Here is an 18,696-nt window from a genome sequence, read left to right as displayed (position 1 = left end):
ACAGATTTGTCATGAGGAAGGAAATCAAAGGTTATGTAGTTTAGGCTGGAAAGTGGAGTTGGGAATGATCAAATGAGCTATCATCTTATTAAATGGCAAAGCAGAGGAGAGGTCACTTCTGACAAACTTCACTGAGTTTTTTGAGGAATTGACAAAGAAGACTGATGAATGCTGAGTGGTTAATTTTGCATAAATGGATGTTAGCAACGCCTTTAACCATGGCCCTCATGGCTACCTGATACAGTAGGAGATGCCACATGGGACCTATGATGGGAGGGTGTTTTTCTGACTGGAGATCTGTGCCAAGTGGTTTTGTGCAGTGAGCTGTGATGAGACCCCATGTATTAATAATTTGAAGGAGAATGTAGGTGGCCTGAGCTTGCTGTGTGTGACATGATCATAAAAACCCAGAATGACACTCGAGTGCAGTACTGAGGGAATGCTGCAGTATTGGAACTGCACTCCGATCAAGGATAGTTTGATCCAAACCCCATGTGGGGGGTGAATATTAAAAAAAATCCCACAGCCAATATTTATCCCTCATTCAATATCACAATGATTAGATTACCTGTTTACATTGATGTTCATGGGTGACTGCTCTGTACAGACTGGCTGCTTTACGTTCCACGTTCTAACATTGAATACAATTCTGAAATACTTCATGGGCTGGAGGAAGCTTTGAGATGGCAAGAAAAGCACTTTGTGAAAAACAGTAATTTTAATTGAGGCATTCAATAGGATATTCAGGAGCTTGACAGGATAAGAATACCATGTTATCATTTCTGAAGGTGACTCGGGGTTATACATATATAGATGCCGGCTTCCCCTCTGCTGACCATATTGTAAGACCATAAGATATTTGAGCATGATGATGTCATACACCAGTCAGGTTTGCACCACCACTTGGTCGTGGCTGATTTCTTTCATGGGTGTCTAGGGATTATAAATATAAAGCAGTCACCAATTGCTGGTTTTGCGTCTGCTGACCATATTATAAGTCCATAGCAGAATGAGGTCATACATTAATTGTATTTGCTCCACCATTTGATCATGGCTGATACATTTCTCAATCCCCATTCTCCCACCTTCTCCCTGTAATCCTGGTCCCTTTGCTAATTAAGAACTTCTCTATCTCTGTCTTAAATGCACTCAATGTCTTGGTCTCCACATCATTTTGCAACAATGAATTTGACAGATTAAACACCTTCTGGCTGAAGAAATTCTGCCTCACATTAGTTATAGAGTGAAAGAGTCATAGAGATGTTCAGCATAGGAACAGACCCTATAGTCCAACTCATACATGCCAAACAGATATCCTAAATTATTCTAGTCTCATTTGCCAGCATTTGACCCATATCCCTCTCAACTCTTTCTTTTCATATTCCTACCCAGATGCCTTTTAACTGTTGTAATTTTACCACATCCACCACTTCCTCTGGCAGTTCATTTCACATTTTTAAAAAAATGCTGCCCCTTAGGTCCCATTTCAATCTTTCCTATCTCACCTTAAAACTATGCCCTCTACTTTTGGACTCTCCAACCTTCATAAAAAGATCTTGGCTATTCACCATGTCTGTGCTCTGCATGATTTTATAAACTTCTATAAGGCCACTCCCTCAGCATTCAATGCTCCAATGAAAACAGCCCCAGCCTCTCCAGCTTCTCCCTACATTTCAAACTCTCCAACTCTGGCAACATCCTTGTATATTGTTTCTGAACACGTTCATGTTTCACAACATTGTTCGCTGGCTGTGAGGCCAGATTTGAATGTGTTCGAGTTTTTTGAAGAAATAACTATTAGAATTTATGAGAGCAGAGTGTTGGATATGATCAATACAGACTTCAGTCAACCTTTTCATAAGGTTCCTCATGGTAGACTGGATAGCAAGGCAAGATCACCTGGAATGTAGGGAGAATTAGCCATTTGGACCAGAACTGGCTTGAAAATAAAAGGAAGAAGGTGGTGGTGGAGGTTTGCTTTTCAAGAGGAGCCCTGTGACCAGTGGTGTGTCACAATGATCAGTGCTGGGTCCACTGCTTTTTGTCATATGTATAAATGAACTGGATGTGAACATCGGAAGTATAGTTGGTAAGTTTGCAGATGACACCAAAATTGGAGATGTAGTGGACAGTGAAAAAGATTACTTCAGAGTACAATGTGATTGTGATCAGATTGTCTAGATTAGAGTGGTGCTGGAAAAGCACAGCACGTCAGGCAGCATCCGAGGAGCAGGAAAATCGACATTTCAGGCAAAAGCCCTTCATCAGAAATAGAGTGTTGATGAATAAACAGACCTTGGAATGCAGATTCACAGGTCCTTGAAAGTGGAGTCGCAGGTAGATAAGACACTGAAGAAGGCATTTGGTATGCATTTGGTATGCTTTCCTTTATTGTTCAGAGTATTGAGTAAAGGAGTTGGATGTATTGTTGCAGCTGTATAGAACATTGCTTTGGCCACTTTTGGAATATTGTGTGCAATTCTGGTTTCTGTCCTATCGGAAGGATGTTGTGAAACGTAAAAGGGTTCAGAATATATTTACAAGGATGATGCCAGGGTTGGACGGTTTGAGATATAGGGGGAGGTTGAATAGGCTGGGGCTGTTTTCTCTAGAACGTCAGAGGCTGAGGGATGATCTTATAGAAGTTAATAAAATCATGAGAGGCATACATAGAGTAAATAAACAGTCTTTTCCATGGGGTGGGGAAGTCTAGAACTGGAGGACATAGGTTTAGGGTGAGATGGGAAAGGGACCTAAGGAACAATTTTTTCAAGCAAAAGGTGATGCAGATATGGGATGAGCTGCCAGAGGAAGTGGTGGATGCTGGTACAATTATAACATTTAAAAGATTAGATTAGGTTAGGATACCTGGTAGGCATGGATGGGTTAGCCGGAAGGGTCTGTTTCTATGCTGTACATCTCTATGACTCTATTGATGTCTCCATTATTTCTTCAGCTACCTCTTTCAGAACTGTTGTGTGTAGCTCATTTGGTCCACGTGATTTATTCACTTTCAGACCTTCCAGTTTTTCTCTCACTTTTTTTCTGGCTATGTAGCACACCATCTAAATCATTAATCAATAGAGTGATCAAAAGAAGAGAAATATAAATCAGGCAAGGAGCAAGTAAATGTTTCTCGCTCGTGTGAATATGCTCGTGCTCACTGAATAGAGATGACCAGGTGAATCTCTTTCCACCTGCTGATTACCTTTTAGTGATTTATTGACAAGGAACAGAGGTCCCACTGTCCACCTGCACTCTTCAACCTCATCCTTCAGGAAATACTCTGCAAATCTTTTCTCCACATAGTTTCACGTTTCTCCACATTATGATCCATCCAGGATGTTCTTGCCCATTCATGAAGCCTGACAATTCCTCCTGGAGCTGGTTTACATCTTCCTCACGACACACCTTCCCCCTGAGCATTGTCCTCCCCACAAATCTGTAAAGATTATATTTGGCCCCCAGCTTCTATCCACTGATATATTTTGTGGACGTCTGGGGCCCAAATACTGATCCTTGCTCGGGGATCTGAGTACAGGAGCAGGAAAGACTTGCTTCAGTTGGATAGGAGCTCAGTTAGCCTGCATCTGCAGGACTGTGTGTATATTTGGTCTCCATATCGGAGGAACAATAGCATTGCCGTTCAGGGACAGCAGCGAAGGGTCACCAGACTTATTCCCGGGATGGCGGGACTGTGTCCAATGACGAGAAACTGGGCAAACGGAGCCTGTATTCCCCAGAGTTTTGAAAAATGAGAGGCGATCAAGCTGAAATTTACAAAATGCTTAAAGAGGTGGACAGTGCTGCTTCAGGTGAGATATTCCCGCCGGGCTGGAGATTCCTGAACCAGGGCCCAACTTCAACATAAGGCGGTTCTCAATTCGGTCTGAGATGAGGAGAATTTTGAATTCCCTTGGATGGCTGTGAATCTTTGTGATTCTCTACAGCAGAGGGGCGTGAGAGATCACTCTTTCAGCATGTTTCAGGATGGAGTTTCCAGGTTTCTGATTACCAACGGCATTCAGGGTTATTGGAATCGGGAGGGTAAAAGGCACTGGAGTAATCGATCAGACAGAATCATGTTGAATGGTGGGGGCTGAATAGCCGAGACTCATTCCGATTTCCTGTAATCAGTCTCTGAGTATTGCGGTGAAATTCCTCGGGGAAACGTTGAACTGGATGTATTTACCAGCGCAGGGATATCGAAACTGAAAGTGGTTTGAATCAGGAAGTGCTGAGGGTGAACATGGCGTCCAGACAGCAGCTCCTGAGTTTCACCGAGGAGACAATTTGTCCCATTTGTCTGGATTTCTTCACCGATCCGGTTATACTGGATTCTGGACACAATCTCTGCCGCTCCTGTATCACCGAGAGTTGGGAAAAGAAGGAGATAAACTCCTGTCCGGAATGTAGAGAGGAGTTGACGGAAAGAAACCTCAGGGTAAATCGGGCCTTAGCGAATCTGGCGGAGAAAGCTCGAAAATTAAAGCTGGATCCGAAAGAGAAGGAAAGTAAACCTCACTGTGAGAAACATCAGGAAGATCTGAAGCTGTTTTGTGAAACTGACAAGAAGTTGATCTGTCTGATTTGTAGAGATTCGCGGGAACACAGAGAGCACCGCTTCCTGCCGATCAATGAGGCTGTTGAAATCTACAAGGTAAACATTGTATTTTGTCATCGGTATTTCTAAGCAATCTGTTCAGACCATCTTTGAGACTCGTCTGGACTCACACACCTCCGTCAGAGACCAGAAACAGGAATTGTATCGCTGACAATTGCTCTCCTGCAGCGTTAGTGTTCTTCTGAAATAGTTTTAATAAGGAATTAGCACATTTTCAGGGGCGAACACTTTGAGATTGTAATTTTATTTTCCAATTCTAGGATCAGCTGAAATCTTACTTAGATTCTCTCACAGAGAAGAAATCGGTGGTTCTCCAAGCTGAACTGACCCAGAAACGGAAGATTTCCGAAGTGAGGGTGAGCTCTCCCTGTGCTGATTCTCTGGGATCTGGGTTAGTTTTGTTCCCTTTATCGTGGGACATTAATGAGGTTTCACATTTCATTTGGTAGGAACAGGCGAGCAGTCTGCAGACCCACATCACATCCGAGTTCACTAAAATGCACCAGATTCTCACTGAGAAAGAGCAGCGTTTTCTCAGAGATCTCAGGGAAGAAGAGGAGAGGATTGTAGAACCAATGGAGAAAAACCTTCAAGAGATTCAGGAGAATTTAAATTCTATTGAGGAGGAACTCTCAAAGTTGCAGAAACAGATGGATCAAAAAGACGAGCTGATATTTCTGAAGGTAAGGGAAGATATTGCATGTTATTTCAGATACATTTCAGACATGATGCTGACTGTAGAAATAATATCGAATTTAGTGCAAAGAAAGTTAACTGAACTTGTGACTGTCTGGACGATTCTGCTGTTGTCTCTGAATTAGGCTCAGTGCTCCCGAAACGTTCACTCTGAAGTCTGTCCACAGATCCTTCCAAACCTGTTGAGAATTTCCAGTAATCTCTGTTTTCTGTAACTGTTGCCACACTGTCTGCAGATTCTGGGGATTACAGACATTCTCCCGAGAATCAGTTGTTATTTTGTTTTTGTATTATTATCTGTGTTCCCAAAGCTTAATGATCTCCTAGAACTCCCATTATAATCCAGTTCCAGTTCCATGTGGAGGGTGTGTGGGTATGTCTGGTACAGTGGGAGTGTGAGAGTCACTGTGTCTGTGAACGGGACTGATGGTCAGTTCCAGTTTATTTTACCCTCTCCTCAATCTTCTTTCCAAAATGTATCACTTCACACTTCCGTGTTGTGTCTGCACATTTCAGCAACCTGTCTGTCTCCTCCTGAAATCTGTTACTGCCATCCTCACTGTTTGTGATTCATTTCTTTCAGGAGGAAGCTTGTCGGAAGAGAAGGTAGGACATGCTCTTTACTGAAATTCTGCACAGTTTGCTCAGGGATAGGTTATTTAGTGTTTATTTCCTGGCTATTGTCACTGCTTTCTTTAAAGGGTGGTTTATCGGGCGACATGAACTCCGGTTATGCTCACACACAAAGTGTTTTTTCCAACAAGAAGCTCATTACAGGTGTGAAACAGCATTAGCTTTGATAAAACTGTTCTATAATATTGTAAACAATGACAAGATGTCTGTAAATAGTACAGCCTGGTTCTCAGGCTGGAAGTGATCACTGCCCTGATTTGGGCTGTTTGTGTGACTGTGACCTTCCCCTGACCCTGAGAGAGACACACGGCCCATATTTCCAGGGAATGGCCATCCCTGTCCCTGCATGGCTCCTGACCAGCCTGAGACAGTCAGAGTTTAAATGGGGAATCACAGAGTCATAGAATTATAGTGGCGTACGGCACAGAAAGACTCTTTGGGGCAACTCGTCCATGCCGATCAGTTATCCTAACCTAATCTAGTCCCATTTGCCAGTACTTGGCCCATATCTCACTGCACCCTTCCTATTTATATACCCACTCATATGCCTTTTAAATGTTGCAATTTTACCAGCCTCCACCACTTCATCTGGCAGCTCATTCCATACACACACCACCCTCTGCATGAAAATGATGCCCCTTATGTCCTTTTATATCTTTCCCCTCTCACCCTGAACCCTCTACTTCTGGATTTCCCCACCCCAGGGAAAAGACCTTGTCTATTTACCGTATTTATGCCCCTCATGATTTTTATTAACCTCTACACGGTCATCCCTCAGCCTCCGATGTTCTAGAGAAAACAACCCCAGCCAATTCAACCTCCCCCTATAGCACAAATCTTACAACCCTGGCAAGATCCTCGTAAAACTTTTCTAGTCCTGTCAAGTTTCATAACATACTTCCACTAGGAACAAGACCAGAATTGCACGAAAATTCCAAAAGTACCTGATACAATGTCCTGTACAGCCACAACATGACCACCCCACTCCTATACTCAATGCTCTGTCCAATAAAAGAAATCATACCCAACACCTTCTTCACTATCCTATCTACCTGCAACTGTATTTTCAAGGAACTATAAATCTGAACTCCAAGATCTCTTTGTTCAGCAACACTCCCTAAGAACTTTCCATTTAGTGTATAAGTTCTGCTCTGATTTGCTTTTCCAAAATGCAGCACCTTGAATTTATCTAAATTAAACTCCACCTGTTACTCCTCAGTCCACTGATCTTATCCAAATCCTGTTGTACTTTGACGTAACCTTCTTCACTGTCCACTACACCTCCAGTTTTGGTGTCATCTGCAAACTTACTAACCATAGATCCAATGTTCACATCCAAATCATTCATATAAATGAAGAAACATACTGGACCCAGCACTGATCCTTGTGGCACACCACTGGCCTCCAGTCTGAAAAATAACCACCACATCCTGTCTTCTACCTTTGAGCCAATTCTGTATCCAATTAGCTAGTTCTCCCTGTATTCCATGAGATCTAACCTTGTTAACCAATCTCCCATGGGGAACCTTGTTGAATGCCTTACTGAAGTCCATACAGCTCATGTCTACTGCTCCGCCCTCATCAATCCTCTTTGTTACTTCTTCAAAAAACTCTGTCAAGTTCAGGAGACATGATTTCCCATGCACAAAGCCATGCTGACAATCACTCATCAGTCCTTGCCTTTCCACAGTTTTCGAAATCCTGTCCCTTTGGATTCACTCCAACAACTTGCCCACCACCAATGTCAAGCTCACCAGTCTATAGTTCCCTGGCTTTTCCTGACCATTTTTCTTAAATAGTGGCACCATGTTAGCCAACCTCCAGTCTTCCAGCACCTCACCTGTGACTGTTAATGATGCAATATCTTAGCAAGGGACCCAACAATCACTTCCCTAGCTTCCCATAGAGTTTGAGGGCACACCTGATTATGTCCAGAGGATCTATCCACTTTTATTTATTCCAAGACATCCAGCACCTCCTCCTCTGAAATATGGACATTTATAAAATGTCGCCATCTATTTCTTTATCTTTCATGTCCTTCTTCACAGTAAACACTGGTGCAAAATAGGTGTTTAGTATCTCACCATCTCTTGCACCTCCACACAAAGGCTGCCTTGCTAATCTTTGAGAGGCACTACTCCCACCCTTATTACCCTTTTGTCCTTCATATATTTATAAAAAGGCTTTCAGATATTTCAGTTTTTTTGTCTCTGTTCCACAAACTCTCTTGATCATACAGTAAGGGGATGGAGGAAATGTCTATCATCTGCATGGTGTGTGATGTCTCAGTAACTAATCTGTTGTCAGGGCATGGGCCTTTCTCTGGATGTGGGGGTTTCCAATCCTTGCCCTTGCAATATCTAAGTATTTTTGGATCAGTTTTAAAATAAGATGAACATTTCACATTCAAGTTCATTGACTCAAACATGAACAACACTGAAAGCATGATTATTTAAATCATTTCTAATATTTGAACAAAACTGAATTTATAATGTCAACTGTTTAATATTTACAGGATTAGAAAGGAGGGGAACGAATTCTCAGCTGCTGACAGCTCTCTGTCTCTCGCACAGTTCACTGGCCCTTTGCAGTACACAGTCTGGAGAGAAATGACACACACCATTCACCCAGGTAAACATGTGTATTCATTTTGCCTGATGATAATCCAGTTGTGCAGGGTCTCCAAGGCCCCAGGTTACATCTTCACATCATTAGTTGTAAATTCAGAGAGACTCTCCATGGAAACATTGTTCTTTCTGTGGGTTCATTTGGATAAGTGTCTGGAGCCATCAGCTCTGTGTGTCAGAGCAGCGAAGGGTTCTGTCTAATCAAAGGAATAAAGCACGGAAACAGGATTTCGAGAGGAGACTGGGCTGGCTTCATGTGGAGTGACATTGGAGGAACAGTTTTTACCAGAATATAAGGAAGACGGGTAGACCTTAAAGAGCCAGGGCTGACAGGCACATATCAAATGGGGAATGTTTGAGAAACAAAAAGAGAAGTTGCTTCAAAAGCTCAGCAGGTTTGGCAGCATCTGTGGAGAGAAATCAGAGTTAGCATTTCTGATTGAGTGACCCTTCCTCAGAACAGATTCTAACTCAGAAAATGTCAGTTTAAATGCAGAGGATTGGGTGGGGTGAGGGAGTAAGAGTAAAGGATAACTGGGGATAGACCCCAAAGAGAGAGAAGAGCAGTTAGACAGGCAAAGGAGTGGATTATGATCTGGGTTTGAGGGTGAACAGCTGTTAATAGAGACTGTTAATGGCCAGCAATAGGTTGTGTGTAATGTCAGACTATGTGATAACAAGGCTGGACATGGGAGAACTCAGACCCTAAAGTTATTGAAGTGAATACTAATTCCAGAGGGCTGCAGTGTTTGCGAGCAGAAAATGAGCACTGCAGCAAGCTTCTGATGGAGATATTCGGCAGGGAACAGAATGGTGTGTTAAGGTCAAAAGTACAGCCGGTCAGACAGCATCGGAGGAGGAGGAGAATCGACTTTTCAGGCATAAGCCCTTCGTCAGGAATGCTCTGTTAAAGTGGCAGGCAACTAGAAACTCAGGGTCTTTTTTGTGAGCAGAAAGTAGGTCTTCTTCAAAGTGGTCATCCAGTTAATGCTTTGTTTCCCCAAGGTAGCAGAGACCACATTGTGAGCAGTGAATACAGTAGACAAGATTGTGGGAAGTGCAGGTAAAGTACTGCTTCACCAGGAGGGTACATTTGGAGTCTTGGATCATGTGGAGAGAGGAAGTAAATGGGCAGGTGTTACAACTTCGGCAGTTGCAGGCAAAGGTGCTTTGGGGCTGTGTGTGTGTGTGTGTGCGTGCGTGCGTGCGTGTGTGTGTGTGTGTGTGTGTGTGTGGCGGGGGGTGGAATGAAGGAAGATTGCAACAGGATGTCCCTGAGGGAATGATCCCTGCGGAAGGTGGTTAAGAGAGGGGAAGGGAATATATGTTGGTAGTGGCATCTCACTGGACATGGTGGAAATGTGGCTAATATCCTCAAGATGTGGATGCTGGTGGGATGTTAGGAAAGGACAAGGGAAGCCGATTGTTGTTACAGGAGAGAAGAGAAGGTGAGGGCGGAAGTGTGGGAGAAAGGTTGGACCATTTGAGGGCCCTGGAAACAACAGTGCTGGGGTATCCTTGGTTGAGGAAGAAACTGGACATCTCGGAAATTCCCTTGTCAAAGTTGGCACCATCGGAAAAAATGTGATGTGGTGGAGAATTGGGAGAATGGACTGGAATCGTTACATGTAGCAGGATGCAAGGATATGCAGTCCGGGAAACTGTGGGAGTCAGTGGATTTATAATGGATATTGGTGGCCTGTATATTCCTAGGAAAGGAATGGAGGAGTCAGAGCTGGACTAGGTTAAGGTAAGAGCGGTGTGGAAGCTTGAAGTGAAATTGATAAAATTTTCCAATTCCAGACATGAGAGTGAGGAGGCAGCATTAATGTTATCATCGACATACTGCAGAAAGCCTTGTGGGTGGGGGCCGGAATAGGACGAGAAAAGGAATGTTTCACATACACCCCAAAGAGACAGATATAACAGGGGCCCATGTGGGAAATGATTCCTACCCCTCCGACCTGAAGAAAATGAGGGGAGTTAAAAGAGAAGTTGGTGAGGGTGAGGCTAAGCTCGGCCAAGGGGAGGAGGGTGGTGGGGGTGGGCACAGTTCAGGCCTTTGTTCCAGGAAGAAGCGGACAGCCCTGAGACCATCCTGATGAGGGATGGAGGTGAACAGACATTGCATTTTTTTAAAAAGTTGAAAGCCGTTTAAAACCTGAGGCATTATCTGTTAGCTCTAACCAAATTAGCCCTAAAACCCATAGAAACCAGGCACATGGAAGATATGCGGTTATGACCCTCCACCCCCCGGACAAAAAACACAGGGACAACCTAACCTTGTTAAAGGAGCAACATTGTCGCCCCTCTCACTCACGCGACATTCTCAGCCTTCCCACACACATCTCATTTTCACTCTCTCCTCCTCTCTCCCAATTCTCCTCCTCAGAGTTATCTTCCTCATTTTCAAACCCCCTCCCCCTCGCTGCCAACTTCCCTCTCCATTTCCCTTAACCCCTGCCTTTCACCTCCTCCAATCTCATGACCTTGCACACAACCCATCTCTTTATTCACCCCATCATTGTCTCCTCAGATTCCTTGTCCCTATCTCTCACTTCTGTCTCCATACAGGCCCTACTCTCCTCACCCTCCCTCCCCAACATCTTGCCATGGATCACCACTCCCTACCTCGAAGCAACACTCCCTCGTGGTCTCCCACCCAACTATCTCCTGCTCTCACTGTCTCCCTTCTGCTCACTCCCCACTTCTACTCTCTTGACCCTACTCTGTGTACTCACCTGATGAAGGGCTTTTGCCCGAAATGTCGATTTTACTGCTCCTCGGATGCTGCCTGAACTGCTGTGCTCTTCCAGCACCACTAATCCAGAATCTGGTTTCCAGCATCTGCAGTCATTGTTTTTGCCTACTCTCGCACTCCCTCTCTGCCCTCCTGATCACTCTCCATTCATTCTTCCCTCTCCTTCACTGATCCCTCTAGCTTAGCTTCCCATCCTGGTTACTTACTCCTTGACCTCATTCTTCTCTTGGTTTGTATCTGCCATTAATTGTCCTTTAGCCTGACAGACCATGGCCTCACTGCATTCTCCACCCTCCACCTGACTCACCTCCACACTCTTCACATCCATCCATTCCTCTAAATTGTTCACCATTCAGTCCTATCCCCACCCTCCCTCCATTTCCAAACGTTGACAACCTCTTCCCTCCACCTCATTCTCCCCTCCACCTCCCCCTTACACTCTGGTTTCCCACACTCTCCAATCTCCATTGCTATCAATGTTCCCTCACTCCCTCCTGATTTCCCTTTCCCCCTCAATATCACAGCCCCCTCCTGCTCATTCCTCACACTCTCTCAGCTCTCCCTCACTGTCCCCTCAATCACAGCTTCCCAATCCAGTCACTCTCCCCTCAACCTCACACTGCTCTCACCCTCTGCCTCACACTGCCCCTCACTCCCATCTCACACTCACCTTCCCCTTCCACTCCATTCCTCCATAATCACTCTGCCATGATTTCCCCCACCCCAGACTCTCCCCTCTTTTAATCTTGCCTCCTCACTATCCCCTTCCTCTTCACTCTCACCTCCACTTCTCTTCCCCTCCACCTCATCCTCAAATTCACTCACCTTCTCCACATTCCTCAGACTTGCTCAACTTCCAAGACCTGATTATCTCCTTCCTTTTAAATCCCTGGCCTACAGTCCCCTCATCTTGACTCTCTTCTCCCCTTCACAGACTCGACCTCATCCTCCAATTCACTGACCTTCAGAATGCCCTTATTTTGTTCTCTCACTTCCACATACGGATTAATTCCCCATACTCTTAACATGTCCCATCCCTCTCATATACCTCGTCACTCCATGCCACACATTTTTCTCTCCCGCTCACTTATCCCTCCCATGCCCAAAAGGAACCTGTCCTTCTTCCCTCCAGCTCAGCCATCCCTTCCTCCTCACTCTCACCTCCCTTTCTCTCTTCCCCTCACTCACTGCATCTTCATCTCTCAACCCTCCCATTCACTGTCTCCATCTCCAATGCTCGATTGTCCACTTATTTGGCAAATCTCCTTTCCTTATCCTTTCATTCTACACTCTCCTATCCCATCCCAAACTGTTCCCCTCCCTCACAAAACCCCTATACCCTCTTCCCCCATCTTTACTCAGCTTCCACTCATTCCATCCACTATCACTTCCCCATTTCTTCAATCTCCCATTCCCTGATCTGAAATTTTTAAAAAACCTCCCCTCATTTCCTCCCACTCTCCATCATGCTACCCCCCCCTTTCCCTGAATCCTCCCTGATAAATGTAACTCCACTCTACCCCTCCCTCAGTCTCCCCACTCCCTTGCTGCCCATCACTCCTGCCTCCCCTCACTATCCTCATTCCCACCCACATCACCTCACTCTCCCCTTCCTCTTGCATTCACCAACCTTCCACTTACTGTTCCCTACCCTTCCAGTTCCACTTACCGTCCACTTTCCTCACTCTCCATTTTCACTGACACTCATTTTGTTATCGCACTCCTCCCTGTGCTCACTTCCCCATTACTCTTCCCTCCTCTCATTCTTCCCTTCCTGTCCCTCCTTTCCTAGTTCCATCACCCTCAGTCTCCAACTCACTCTCCCCTTCTAATTCGTATCTTCCTCCTGCACCTAGCCATCTCCCATTGGAGTCCATGTCCATCCATCTCTCTCAGTCTCTCCTTTCCCTCATTCTGCCCTCCCCCCATCCTGTCCATATAATTCATTCTCACTAACTCCTTCAGTCTCCCTAACCTCTCCCATATCCCGCACTCTTCCCATCGCTCTCCCGTCACCCTTCTGGCGCCTGTCATCTGACACTCCCCTATGCTGTCCCACACCCCCTGGTCTCCCCTCACTCTCCCCTCTACTTCCCCAACCTTTAGTGCTTCTACTCCATCCTCTTCTGCCACACAATCTGCCCCTCGCTCTCCCCTCACTCTCTGCATCAGTTTACTGTCCCCAGCACACTGGAATTTGTCACGACCATCACACTTCCCATCCCCACAATTCCCCCTTCTTCTCCCCACTCCTCCTGGCTCTCCAGATGATGGCACTGCAGGCATTCCCCAAACTGCTCTCTCCCTTGCCCAGCCCTAGGAATACCCCTTCCCATTGCTCTTACCTGAGCACTCACCCTCGCATTGCTCTCCCTCCTCTAAGCTCCCCCTTAATCTCCACACCACTCTCTCTCATACCACCCCCTCAGTCTCCCTGCTCTCCCTCCCACCTCTCCTCACTCTCCACCCTCTATCCCAACTCTCCTCACTCTCTCCCTCTCTTTAATCTTCCTCTCCCTCCTGCGATAAGGTTAATGTTAGGGTTAGTGTTCTGTTCTTCATTTCCCCACTCACTCCCCTCCAAATGAACCCTCTCACCTCACCTCCCTCCTTATCCCTCACAGCCCTCGGCCTTACCATCCTTCCTCCTCATTGCTCCACTCTCACTGCACTCCCCCTCACTCACTCCTCTTTCCCTGTCCCTCCACTCCTTCAAACTCCTCTTTTCCAGATTCGCCCTATCTCCCCTTCACTCTCACCCCCCTGTATCGGTGAACCCCTCACTACCTGCTCCCCTCACTCTCCCTGGCCTCTCTCTCTCCCTCCCTCTCCCTGACGGTGTTATTTGATCTCTCCCCCAGCTCCAGCTTCTCTGACTCTGGATCCGAACACAGCGCATCCCCGGCTCATCCTGTCTGAGGACCGGACCAGTGTGAGACTCGGAGACACAGAGCAGCGGCTCCCTGACTCCCCGGAGAGATTTGATTCCTCGGCCTGTGTCCTGGGATCAGAGGGATTCACATCAGGGAGACATTACTGGGAGGTGGAGGTGGGGGAGAAGACCTGGTGGGGTCTGGGAGTGGCCCGAGAGTCTGTGATGAGGAAAGGGGAGATCACCCCGAGCCCGGAGACCGGATTCTGGATTGTGAGGCTGGTACCCGGATGCCGTTATTTTGCCGCCACCTCCCCCTGGGTGACCCCCCTCTCCCCGACTGTGAATCCCCGGAAGATCGGGGTTTTCCTGGACTATGAGGGTGGACAGGTGTCATTTTACAATGCGGACACCATGTCCCATCTCCACACTTTCACCCACACTTTCACTGAGAGGCTCTTTCCCTTCTTTAATCCGGGATGGAATTACGAGGGGAAAAACCCCGCCCCACTGACAATCTGCGGGGTTACAGGGCACTGACAGATCCATCCCATAATTTCACCCCGTCCCCCTGCCTCCTGCCAGCTGTAAACTGATGGGGGTTGGTCTCAGTCTGGGGGAAAGAAGGACGGGGAGAGAAGAAACAAATAGAAGCTCAATTGTAGAGAGGGACTGACTGGGTAGAGTGAGCTGTGAGCTATAGGAACCCGGGGACCTTCCTGTCTGAAATGTTGCTCCACAGGCGGGAGGTGGCGCTACATGATGGTGTTGGAGTTGGATCAGTCAGTGGGTCTCAGACTGGGCTCAGGGGAGTCTTTCCAGGGGGAGACCAAATCATTTCATTGCCGGTCAGTGGAGTCTTTCCAGGGGGACTGGGCTCAATCAAAATAAAAATGTCAGATTGATCTTCTTTAGACTTCCGCCATGTGTCAATAATGTATACCCCATACATAGAACATAGAATCGTACAGCACAGAACAGGCCCTTCAGCCCACGATGTTGTGCCGACCATTGATCCTTATGTGAGGTAAACCTAATGTACGAACCCTCAAATTTCTGTGACCATATGCATGTCCAGCAGTCTCTTAAATATCCTCAATGACCTCGCTTCCATAACTGCTGCTGGCAACGCATTCCATGCTCTCACAACTCTCTGCGTAAAGAACCCGCCTCTGACATCCCCTCTATACTTTCCACCAAACAGCTTAAAACTATGACCCCTCGCGTTAACAATTTCTGCCCTGGAAAAAAGTCTCTGGCTATCAACTTTATCTTTGCCTCTCATTATCTTGCCCACCTCAATTAGGTACCCTCTCTTCCTTCTTTTTTCCAATGAAAAAAGTCCGAGCCCAGTCAACCTCTCTTCGTAAGATAACCCCTCCATTCCAGGCAGCATCCTGGTAAACCTCCTCTGAACCCTCTCCAAAGCATCCACATCTTTCCTATAATAGGGCGACCAGAACTGGACACACTATTCCAAGTATGGTCTGACCAAAGTTTTATACAGCTGCAACAAGATCTCATGGCTCTTAAACTCAATCCCCCTGTTAATGAAAGCCAAAACACCACATGCTTTCTGAACAACAACATGATGTCATAACATTGAGAAATTGGTCTTGTTTTGCTCAGGTTTGTAACTATTGCCCAGAATGTTACTGCTTTTTCATAAAATTGGAAAATTTGAAAACCTCAGATTTGAAAGTGATGGGTGAACTGATCATTTATGTCATGATCATATAATATTTAACCATGTTTGAAACCATTCAGTTGATTGAGCTTTTGACTGAAGACACAATTAGGATTCAGAGGGAAATTGATCCTGAACTTGGAAAATGCTTTTGAGAAATGGTCACCTGAAAGAATTAGAATTAAAATTGAAGCCCATGGAATGAAATGCCAGGGCGGCATGGTGGCTCAGTGGTCAGCAGTGCTGCCTCACAGCACCCGGGATCCCGGTTCATTTCCAACCTTGGGCGACAGCCTGTGTGGAAGTTACATACTCTCCCCGTGGATTTCCTCTGGGTATTCCGGTTTCCTCCAACAATCCAAAGATGTCCATTTAGGTGAATTGGCCATGCTGAGTTGCCCATAGTATTAGGTGCGTTAGTTAGAGGTAGATATAGGGGAATGGGTCTGGGTGGGTTACTCTTTGGAGGGTCGGTGTGGACTTGTTGGGCCAAAGGGCCTGTTTCCATACTGTAGGGAATCTCATCTAATCATAACATGAAGATGAATTTGACAGGGTGACAGTGAATGAGGACTTTTGTGATGAGTTTTACAGCAATGTTCTGTGTTGGCCTGTTCCAGGCACAGGTCTGGCAGCATTTGTGCAGAGAAAATATTTTCTCAATCAATTTCTATTTTGTTTCAGATTTCCAGCATTTGCAATTCTTTGTTTGTTGAACACGAGGTGTGTTACAAACTTCAATTTTCACTGCCAAGGAGTGCTACAAAAACAGAAATTGCTGGTGAGAATCAGCAATCTGGCAACGTGAGTGGAGGGAAGGAAGAGACAATATTTAGGTCTCGTGACACTGCTCCAGGTTCTCGAGCATTTTTTTATTTTTGTAGGAAACCTTGTGATTGGCAGTGAAATGTAGATTCTTCCAGATCATTTCAAAGGGTTGATGAATTAGGTTTCAAGTAGGCTGAGGCATTAACTTCCCCACTGCTGACCAAGGACTCTTGAATTCCCTTTTACATTGCAGGGCTATGCCTCTGTGGTGAGAAAGGGACTCTGAAGCCTGTCTAACCCATCACATAAATCAACACATTTCTACACCCTCCCACTGGACAGACACAAGCAGATCTGAACAAGAGTCACACTGGATTTGAAACATTTCTCACACCTCAGCTGCTGCCAGACCTGCTGAGTTTCTCCAGCATTCTCTGTGCTTGTGTGGAATTTGAAGCTGCATAGGGCTGTTGAGGCTGGGTCATTCAGGATATACAAGGCTCAGATGGACAGATTTTTAACAAGGAAGGAAATCAAAAGTTATGGAGTTCAGGCCGGAAAGTCAATTTGAGAATGATCAGATTAGCTATAATCTTATTCAATGGCAAAGCAGAGGAGAGGTCCCATCTGACAAACCTCAGTGAGTTTTTTGAGGAAGTGACAAAGAAGATTGATGAGTGCGATGGAAGTGTGTTTTTCTGACTGGAGATTTGTGACCAGCGGTGTTGTGCAGTGATCTGTGTTAGAACATAGAACATAGAACAATACAGCACAGTACAGGCCCTTCAGCCCACGATGTTGTGCCGAACATTTGTCCTAGCTTAAGCACCCATCCATGTACCTATCCAATTGCCGCTTAAAGGTCGCCAATGATTCTGACTCTGCCACTCCCACAGGCAGTGCATTCCATGCCCCCACCACTCTCTGGGTAACGAACCTACCCCTGACATCCCCCCTATACCTTCCACCCTTCACCTTAAATTTATGTTCCCTTGTAACACTCTGTTGTACCCGGGGAAAAGGTTTCTGACTGTCTACTCTATCTATTCCTCTGGTCATCTTATAAACCTCTATCAAGTCACCCGTCATCCTTCGCCATTCCAATGAGAAAAGGCCTAGCACTCTCAACCTATCCTCGTACGACCTATTCTCCATTCCAGGCAACATTCTGGTAAATCTTCTCTGCACCCTCTCCAAAGCTTCCACATCTTTCCTAAAGTGAGGCGACCAGAACCGCACACAGTGCTCCAAATGTGGCCTAACCAAGGACTTGTACAGCTGCAACATCACCTCACGACTCTTGAATTCAATCCCTCTGCTAATGAACGCTAATACACCATAAGCCTTCTTACAAGCTCTATCCACCTGAGTGGTAACTTTCAAAGATCTATGAACATAGATCCCAAGATCCTTCTGCTCCTACCACCTTAATAAGAACCCTACTGTTAACCCTGTATTCCACATTCTTATTTGTCCTTCCAAAATAGACAACCTCACACTTGACAGGGTTGAACTCCATCTGCCACTCCTCAGCCCAGCTCTGCATCATATCTAAGCCGACAACAGCCCTCCTCACTATCCACAACTCCACCAATCTTTGTATCATCTGTAAATTTACTGACCCACCCTTCGACTCCCTCTTCCAAGTCATTAATAAAAATTACAAACAGCAGAGGATCCAGAACTGATCCCTGTGGAACTCCACTTGTAACTGGGCTCCAGGCTGAATATTTACCATCTCCCACCACTCTCTGACTTCGACTGGTTAGCCAGTTTTCTATCCAACTGGCCAAATTTCCCTCTATCCCATGCCCCCTGACTTTCCGCATAAGCCTACAATGGGCAACCTTATCAAATGCCTTACTAAAATCCATGTACACTACATCCACTGCTCTACCCTCATCCACATGCTTGGTCACCTCCTCAAAGAATTCAATAAGACTTGTAAGGCAAGCCTACCCCTCACAAATCCGTGCTGGCTGTCCTTAATCAAGCAGTGTCTTTCCAGATACTCATAAATCCTATCCC

General features: G+C 45.8%; 1 protein-coding gene across 1 annotated transcript; it reads left to right on the top strand.

Annotated features, from left to right (window-relative positions):
* Positions 1-2,612: 2,612 nt before the first annotated feature.
* Positions 2,613-18,218, top strand: LOC148140076 (zinc-binding protein A33-like). The gene is made up of 6 exons (XM_087979272.1): positions 2,613-4,660; positions 4,885-4,980; positions 5,074-5,307; positions 5,904-5,926; positions 8,469-8,584; positions 14,203-18,218. Exons 1-6 carry the CDS (start codon positions 4,250-4,252, stop codon positions 14,751-14,753), a joined length of 1,431 nt encoding a protein of 476 aa, XP_087835398.1. The 5' UTR covers positions 2,613-4,249; the 3' UTR covers positions 14,754-18,218.
* Positions 18,219-18,696: the final 478 nt, after the last annotated feature.

Source organism: Chiloscyllium plagiosum, unplaced genomic scaffold (genome assembly GCF_037043375.1).
Source record: "Chiloscyllium plagiosum isolate Xiang-an unplaced genomic scaffold, Cpla_swu_hap1 HiC_scaffold_35, whole genome shotgun sequence".
NCBI classification, from domain to species: Eukaryota; Metazoa; Chordata; class Chondrichthyes; order Orectolobiformes; family Hemiscylliidae; genus Chiloscyllium; species Chiloscyllium plagiosum.
The sequence above is the reverse complement of the archived record's forward strand: the minus strand, read 5'-3'. Positions and strand labels throughout refer to the sequence as shown.

Excerpts from the sequence above, each read along its gene's own strand:
- LOC148140076 (XM_087979272.1), top strand. The coding sequence starts at position 4,250 with ATGGCGTCCAGACAGCAGCTCCTGAGTTTCACCGAGGAGACAATTTGT. Across the intron at positions 4,981-5,073 it reads GGAAGATTTCCGAAGTGAGG|GAACAGGCGAGCAGTCTGCA; the intron begins GTGAGCTCTCCC and ends TTCATTTGGTAG. Across the intron at positions 5,927-8,468 it reads GAAGCTTGTCGGAAGAGAAG|GATTAGAAAGGAGGGGAACG; the intron begins GTAGGACATGCT and ends TAATATTTACAG.